Consider the following 8673-nt stretch of genomic DNA (forward strand, 5'->3'; position numbering starts at 1 on the left):
ATGCAAACAAATGCCCTACTGTGGGGATAATTCTGTGGGGTGTTTCAGCTTTCACTTTCTCACAAGAAATCAGACAGAGTCACTGGAAAAAAATATATTTCAGCCAAGGGTTGTCGAGAGGCTCCTTTTATCTTACTGAGCCAGCCACATTTCTCCAGGCCTCCAAAGCAGTCTTTATTGGGAAAAACAAAGCCCACCCCCAAGAGGAGGGGGAAAAGCCAGGTGAGGAGGCAATGGGGTAAAATCTTTTTTTTTTCTTTTTTGGTTTTTGGGTCACACCCGGCAGCACTCAGGGGTTTCTCCTGGCTCTGGCAGGCACAGGGGACCATATGAGATGCTGGGATTCGAACCACCGTCCTGCATGAAAGGCAAACGCCTTACCTCCATGCTATCTCTCTGGCCCCGGTAATATCTTTTTAACATGTAAAACAAAGGAACCAATGGAGAGACATCTAATTAGAATGCAATATGAGGACCAATCCAAAGGCTTCTACCAATACCCTACCTGCTGTATTATCACTCCAGCCCTTAGTCTGTGCTTTTAACTATAAAGTTCTCTGGTTTGGGGACTTTGATCTCTAGAAAAATCAAAAGCTTGCCAGTAACTATTTTCCAGTTCTTGATGTGCATGCCTTTGGGGGCCAGATTGTGTAGTAAAGGGCTTCAGAAAAGATGCTTTCTAGCGAGAAGTTTGTACCAAGCTGAAGTGTAGGCCTGCTCAAGTAACCAAGGCTATCACTTCTAAGCACTTTCCTTTTATCCTTAGTCCATATAGTGTGTGTGTGTGATGTGGAACCAGAATTTCAAGTTCAGGAGGTAGAAAGGGGTCGTCTTAGGGCCCATAGTAAAATTCAGGCTCCATGGCCTAGCCAAGAGCCAATAGTATCTGAACTCCTCCATTATCCTCCAAGTACCACCAAGAGTACTTCCTGAGCAAAGAGCCAGGAGTAGCCCCTGAACATTGCCAAAAACTAGAACTCTTTTTTTTTTTTTTTTTTTTGGTTTTTGGGTCACACCCAGCTGTGCTCAGGGGTTCCTACTGGCTCTATGCTCAGAAATCGCTCCTGGCAGGCATGGGGGACCATATGTGATGCCAGGATTCGAACCACCAACCTTCTGCATGGAAGGCAAATGCCTTACCTCTATGCTATCTCTCTGGCCCCCAGAACTCTTAAATTGTTCTCTTGGCCTGTTTATTGCTCCCTTCTTATGCCCCCTTTTTCTTCCTCCCACACCCTCTCCCCAATTTCTGTAAATAAATATTTTTTGTGCCTTTGATTGAAGGCACCAGGTTCTTCCCCCTGGGTTTCTTTTCCTTTTGTGCCCTTCCCTTGCCTTCTTTTTGGCAGGCTAATCTCTCCTCAAGACAGTGGTTGCTCCTTATACACACTGTCTCCCCTCAATCCCAGCACTCCCAGATTTTTGTCTTTGATCAGTGTTGGGGACATGTTCGGTGGGGGCTGCAGAGCTGGGGGCAGAGGCAGGGGTTTGCTTCAGCGCCTTGCTCTCTTGAGCTACTCTTGCCTCTACCCTCCTGTACTGTATATAAGCCTCCTAGGGACAAGACAGCTCCAGGCACAATACAGTACCTCTCGGGTAGCTGCTCTGCAGAGGCTGCTTGTGTGCCCATGTGTGGCTCCCCTCTTGTTGTTTTAATATAAATTAAAGAGTCCTCTTTTGGCAGAAGGAAGGTGAGGTTTTTCTGGGCTCAACCCAGCTTCTGCAGCTTCTATGGCCTGGCAGGTCTGAATGTTGCAGGAGGAGGGTGGAGAGATTCACAATTCAGTCAGATGAAGTTCCAGGAGTCAGCCAGCTTTATTTCACGATCCCAACCTAACATATACATTTCCTCACATGACTTCTATGCTAAGCTTTTTCCTAGCAGCTGCTTCTCTACTCCTTCTGGCTCTCACGGCCTCTGTCTCCCTTTCAGTTACTTCTCCAGGCTTCCTTGCTGACTGACTTCCTTTGCTGATACTGAATCTGATGCTGAATCTGTCTGTTGAATCTTGCTGTTGATCCTCACTTCTGCCACACTTCTCTAACTCTCCTTCTGAATCCCTCTCTCCCCACAAGTCCTTTACTGGCTCATTCAGGTGTGGGCAGTTCTGATCATCAGGTGGGATAAATAAGAAGTTGGGGGAGGGAATACCCACACCCCTTTCAGGGTGTGAGGCCTTAGGGTCCCATGGGCAGTTGGAGATTGGTCAAGTCTGACTTTGCTTCTGGCAGGTTTCTTTCCAGTATGCTAAAGTCATGGTCTGGACTGCAGTTGCTTCATATAAAAACAAGAATCATGGAAAACAAACCTGTGCATGGGTTTTTGTGAGGATCAGACCAGACAACCTATATGAAAAGACTTTGTAGAGCATTCCTCTTTGAAATCGCCCACTCCCATCTGGGCCATCTGGGGAATATGAATCATTCTTTGACTCTGTGGGGTTCCCCTTCTCTGTCCTCTCAGATTTCCTAAACAGACTGTGCTCAGGATTTACTTTTTTTTTTTTTTTGATTTTTGGGTCACACCCGGCAGTGCTCAGGGGTTACTCCTGGTTCTGCGCTCAAAAATCCTTCCTGGCGGGCTTGGGGGACTATATGGGATGCTGGGGATCAAACCACAATCCTTCTGCATGCAAGGCAAATGACCTACTTCCACTATCTCTCCGGCCCCAGGATTTACTCTTGGCTCTGTTCTCAGGCGTCACTTCTAGCAGGACTTGGGGAACCACAGGGTGTCAGAGATCAAACCCGATTGACTGTGTGCAAGGCAAACATCTTACCATTGTACTATGTCTTTGTTCCCTATTTTACTTTGGGACACATGGCAGTGCTCAGGGGTTACTCCTGGTTCTGTGCTCATTCCTAGCACTGCTTGGGAGACCATATGGGATACTGTGTGCAAGGCAAATGCCTTCACCATTTGTTATCATTTGGACCCTATTTTACTTTTTTTTTTTTTTTTTTTTTTTTGGTTTTTGGGCCACACCCAGCGGTGCTCAGGGGTTACTCCTGGCTGTCTGCTCAGAAATAGCTCCTGGCAGGCACAGGGGACCATATGGGACACCGGGATTTGAACCAACCACCTTAGGTCCTGGATCAGCTGCTTGCAAGGCAAACACCGCTGTGCTATCTCTCCGGGCCCCTATTTTACTTTTGTTTTTGTTTTTGGGCCACACCTGGCAGCACTCAGGGTTACTCCTGGCTCTGCACTCAGAAATCACTCCTGGCAGGCTCAGGACCATCTGGGATGCTAGAGATCATCGAACCCGGATCCATCCTGGGTTGGCCATGTGCAAGGCAAATACCCTACCGCTGTTCTATCACTCTGGTCTCATACTTTTTTTAAATGATTTTTGTTTTGTTTGTTTATTTTTTGGGTCACACCGGCAGCACTCTGGTTACTCCTGGCTCTGTGCTCAGAAGTCGCTCCTGCCAGGCACAGGGGACCATATGGGATGCCGAGATTCGAACCACTGTCTGTTTGAATCAGCTTCATCCAAGGCAAACACCCTACTGCTGTGCTCTCTGGCCCTATAAATGATTTTTAAAAAACCAAATAAGGGGTCAGAGAGAGAGCATGGAGGTAGGACATTTGCCTTGCATGCAGAAGGATGGTGGTTCGAATCCCAGCATTCCATATGGTCGCCCGAGCCTGCCAGGAGCAATTTCTTTTTTTTTTAATTTTTTAATTTTTAATTATGAGAACAAAGATGCAAAGAAAGAGGACAAGGTAACGTTACAGTGGAAGGACAATCACCCATAGCATAATTCTCAAAAGAAGTCCCCTTGCTGATACCTTAACTTTGAACTTTCAGCCAAAGAACATTAAGATAAATAAAATAGAATCCATGTACAATTACTTTGTCCCTCAAGTCCCCAGATTGTAACACATTATAATATTTCTTAACAGCACACAAGGCAATCTAAAGCCATAAAACTTACGTAACTCCTTAAACATTAGAGGCATAGTATTTTTTACATTTCCAGTACATGCATATTAGCTTAAGTTAACCTCAAATTTTAAGTGGGTTTTTTTTAAGGATTAGAGTCAAAGGAGCACAGTAAAAACGGTGTTAGAGTGGCAATTGTTGTTTGCATAGGCCCACCAAAATATGAGGGGAATGGAAAGGAATAACCTTGGCCTAAATACAAAGAGACCCTACCCCTGAAGTTTCCTGGCATAAGTCCAATTCTAGACTCCAGGCAAGTTAGATCGTCCAATCCATGACATTGTCCATAGTGCCAACACACTTTTCACACAGTCTCTGTTGTTGGTATCATGTTTCTGTATTAAATATCCTGGAATCTGCATATCCTACATTGAAGTCAGGATGTGGAGCGTCCTCTCATTTCACCTCACCATTAAAGGGCAATGCAGGAAGCCCTGTCCTGTAAGCAGGTCGTTGTTGTTAAGTCTTCTCAGTGTTAAGGGAAGTATCTTTTGAGCAGGTCGATGTCTGAGCAGTGGTAGGGTCTTCCGTGGTAGAGGATTGCTTCCAGGTGATGTTATAGACAAACCTGGATGTTTTGTGGATGGCTTCCCTGGTTCAGAGGTGAATGGAAAATGCCCTTTCTTCTGAGGCCCGTGCCAGGCCATTATGTCAATGTTCAGCATGTAAGGTTCCTTTGCACTACAAGATTTGTGTATTCCAATCTCTATTAGATAGGATCTTATTTGTATGTATAGTATTTTCCCATTTTAATGTGCCTGTGCAAAAAAGGAGCAATGCCACGTGGCGTTATTGGTGTATATGGGGGCCATAAGAACAAGTCCAACAATCCCCATGACATGGTTCAATCATAAGCATTAAACTGGGGGACTCTTTCACCAAAATTCCTCATTGAACAGCTCATAAAGAGAAGATAAAAAGTGGTTAGAATCATCACTGTATAAGAGAATATTTAGTAAGACTTATAGTTGTCAGAGAAAAAACACAAAATGTTCTAAATAAATACGTTTCCATTTTATGTCTTTTGAAACAGTTTGGGGTTGTTACACACAATGCACGGCTTTGGTCTGTGATTAGGTTGTGCAATACTGAAAAAGAGTAATGTGGGTTAGTGATGTTTGGGGGGGTGAGAGAGTTAAGGAGTAAAAATGAGCTTTGTAGGGGTGTGGGAAAGAACAGAATACAAAATGGACATTCTGGATACGCAAAACATAACATAAAGATAAGGAATACTAGGAATACTCTTTTTTTTTTTTTTTTTTTTTTTTTTTTTTTTTTTTTTTGGTTTTTTGGGTCACACCCGGCGGTGCTCAGGGATTACTCCTGGCTGTCTGCTCAGAAATAGCTCCTGGCAGGCACGGGGGACCATATGGGACACCGGGATTCGAACCAACCACCTTTGGTCCTGGATCAGCTGCTTGCAAGGCAAACACCGCTGTGCTATCTCTCCGGGCCCAAGATAAGGAATACTCTTAATACATGCAGTGCGCGCGGGGCCAGGAGAGATTTCTGAGCATAGAGCCAAGAGTAGCCCCTGAGCACTGCCGGGTGTGACCCAAAAATCAAAAAAAAAAAATCAAGTACTAAAAAAGCCTCCACATGTCCTAATCCTTGCCCCCCACCTGACCAACATTAACTCCAGTCCTTGCAACAGCCCTTCAAGCTTGCTGTTAGCAGTTCGTGTGTGAGAAAACGAAGGCAGAGTGCATGTACTTAGGAACACAACCAAAAAATGGTGCATTGAAAGCTGAAGGTTTAATAGGAACCGCAAATAGCCAATCAAATAGTTTAACAAACAGCCAAGTTTCTCTTTGTCATCTCCTCATTTTTAGCCATTTTCCCCTGGTCACTTCCAAGTAATTAGGCAGAATTACTTCTGTTTCCTTTGCCTTGATTCACATCTGCTCCCTGGATAACTAGCAGCCCCTTTACTCCTCACACCTCATTTCTGGTGTCCAGAAAGCCCTCTGGCTCTTAGCACACTGGCTGCATGCTCTCCCTGCACTCTGACTGCTGGGGAGTTCTGGATGCCAGGCTGGCTTTCCTGCTTATGCTTGTAACCTGTGAGCTTGGGGGTTTTGAAATAACCTTTACCTGAGGCTTTGAAGCAATCACTTTCTCCACCAGCACCATCCCAGCCCAGAGGTAACTAGCCTGCATCCTTCCTACATCTCTGGATCATAAGAGGGCAGTTTCTACCACCCTTGCTCCAGTCTCTCTCTCCCAGCTCATTCTGGATTGGCACAGTGAGGCTAACAGACAGGGCCATTGTCCAGTTCTGTTTTGGAGCCACACCCAGTGGTGCTCAGGGGCTATTCCTGGTTTTGTGCTTAGGAGTAACCCTTTGCAATGTTTTCAAGGCACTGTATGTAGTACATGGGACTTGAATTGGGGCCAGTTGTTTTCAAAGAAAGTACCTTAACCCTGCACTATTTCTCTGATCCTATCATCCAAGTAGCATTTTCTCACTTAACCATTGAGGTGATTACAGAGACTTTGGGGGGTGGGGGTGGGGACACCCGGCATTGTTCATTGTTTACTCCTGGTTCTGTGCTCAGGGATACTCCTGGTGGTACTCAGAGAACTGTATTGGATGCTGAGGAGTGAACCCAGATTAACCATATACTAAACAAGCCCCCTACTCACTATCTTCCAACTCCTATTGCGTCTGCCCTTAAAAAAATCATAGAAAACATCTTAAGTCTAAAGGCAGGTTTTCTGTGTTCTGTCACTTCAGTTATTCAGTCCGAAAGCCTGACTTGACTTACCCATTTGGGACACTTAGACTGTCCCTATACTCCTCCAGTCTCCAATCTTGCTTCTGTCCAGCGTCAGAGCACCAGTTTACCTTTATGGAGCGTGACTCTTTCCTTCTCTATGAGCACCAGGCTAACATTTTTATTTAATATTTGTTTGGGGTCATACCTGGTAGTGCTCAGGGGCTGGCTATCCCTAGCTATGTGCTTGGGAGTGACCCCTGGCATTATTTGGTGTGGAGCAGAGGGAACCCATATGTAATGCCCAGGATAAACCAGTATGGTATGCTTGCAAAGCCAAGGGCCTTAACCCCTGTGCTACTTCACATGGTTTCAGTCTTATCTAAATACTTTTATGCTCAGATGCTTATATCGTCGCATGTGCTGCTGACAGCACATGCGACGATAAAAGCATCTGAGCATAAAAGTATTTAGGGGTCATTTTCTACCATGAATTCTTCTGCATAACCAACACCAGCAGTTTGGCTTTCCACCTCCAATCTCCTGTTCTGAGTAACAGTTCCTACAAGGGAGGTTGTCTTTGCTCATCTGCAGTTGGCTCAAATGCCTCCCTTTCTCTAAGAATGAATGTAATTCTCTGCAGTGAAGGGCCACTCTCTATCTTTACCTTCTTACCAGGCATGATCAGGAGTCATTCAGGACCATGTATTTGGGGAGGTGGGGAGAGTATGTATGAGATGGACCCAGTTGCCTCAGAGCCTGGGATTTCTTTGCATCAGCTTCACCCTCCACACTAGATGCGGAGCACCCAAGCACCCTCATTGTGCCTGCCCTTTGTACTCTCCAGGTTTGCTGGTTTTGCTATCTCTTCGATCTAACTCTACTCTCTGACTTGATGCTGGGTTCATTTTCCACAAAGCAAATGGGGTGCTAAGGCTTTTCTCAGAGACCCCCAATTGGCCCTCTTTTTACTTACATGCCATCTAGTCTTTTCCATTGCAATCATTTTTGCCCCCTTTGAAGTCTGGATCCTGTACTTTCTTCCATGCACATGATCTGGGGTTCCCCCCCCCAGATCCACCCTCCGAAGCCATGAGAAGGAAACACCATCTCAGATGACGCACCTGGGTGGTGGCAGTTTGTTAGTGGTGCTGGGACCAAGGTCACCATTGTCTCCAATGATTTCTCCAGCATAGACCAGGCTGTTGTGATGCCCCATGGTATGTCTCCAGCATTGCGAGGCAACAGGGGTGGGTGAGGTGGGTGGTTTGGCTTAGAGAAGGGGCCCAGAGGCTGGGCACTCACCCCTTGTCTTTGGTTCCTACAGAACATGTTTGGGTTGTGGAAGCCTATGGTGTTCTTGGCTATTGCAGCTGTGGCTCTATATGTTTTACCCAACATGCGACAACAAGAGACAGATTTCTGCCTTCATTGAAGGCTGACCTGGTCAGCTGAGGGACCACCTCCCCTGGGGCTGCGACCCTTGGCTTTGGACAGCGCACACTGCCAAAGCCCCCACCCCACCCACGTGTTCTTGTGTGTGTCCTCAGCACCTGAGCCTGGAACTCCAGGCTGAAAGGCTTATGGGAAGCGAGCGGCTCCCATTGCCTGCCTTGCATTAAGAAACTGAGTTCCTTGTAATTAAATATCAACCAAACTCACACGACTCTGTGGTTTTCTTTGACGGGTGAAAATGCTGCAGCATGCAGCTAGCACAGAGCACGGTGCCCCACAGAGCTTCTGGATCCTACTTGGGATTTCCCACCTACACACAGTGACCTCAGCAAGGCAGCCAGCCAGACTGCAATAGGATGGGTGTGTGCCCAAGATCCCTAGCTCAGAGAACTATTCTGAGTAGTGGGAGATGGACTGGATGTGCTGTGGGAGAAAGGCCAGGCCACCAGCCCCTGAAGTGTGTGCTTTTCCCGACCCTAAGAGGAGGCTGAGTCCTGGCTGAATCCCTGTAATCCAGGCTCTCAACGGTGGATTTTGGGTCACACACACAC

At 46.3% G+C, this 8673-nt stretch overlaps 1 protein-coding gene across 6 annotated transcripts in view; it reads left to right on the forward strand.

Moving 5' to 3' along the window:
- CCDC136 (coiled-coil domain containing 136) overlaps window positions 1-8328 on the forward strand; it is a 34930-nt gene extending 26602 nt beyond the window's left edge. For all 6 annotated transcript variants that reach the window (XM_049774294.1, XM_049774295.1, XM_049774297.1 and 3 more), the window contains one exon: window positions 7995-8328. Coding sequence is in view for 4 of the 6 variants with exons in the window: in XM_049774295.1 (XP_049630252.1) it covers window positions 7995-8102 (108 nt within the window). In the remaining 2 variants the exon portion in view is untranslated. The remainder of the gene's footprint in view (window positions 1-7994) is intronic.
- Window positions 8329-8673: the final 345 nt, after the last annotated feature.

Source organism: Suncus etruscus, chromosome 1, assembly GCF_024139225.1.
Source record: "Suncus etruscus isolate mSunEtr1 chromosome 1, mSunEtr1.pri.cur, whole genome shotgun sequence".
NCBI classification, from domain to species: domain Eukaryota; kingdom Metazoa; phylum Chordata; class Mammalia; order Eulipotyphla; family Soricidae; genus Suncus; species Suncus etruscus.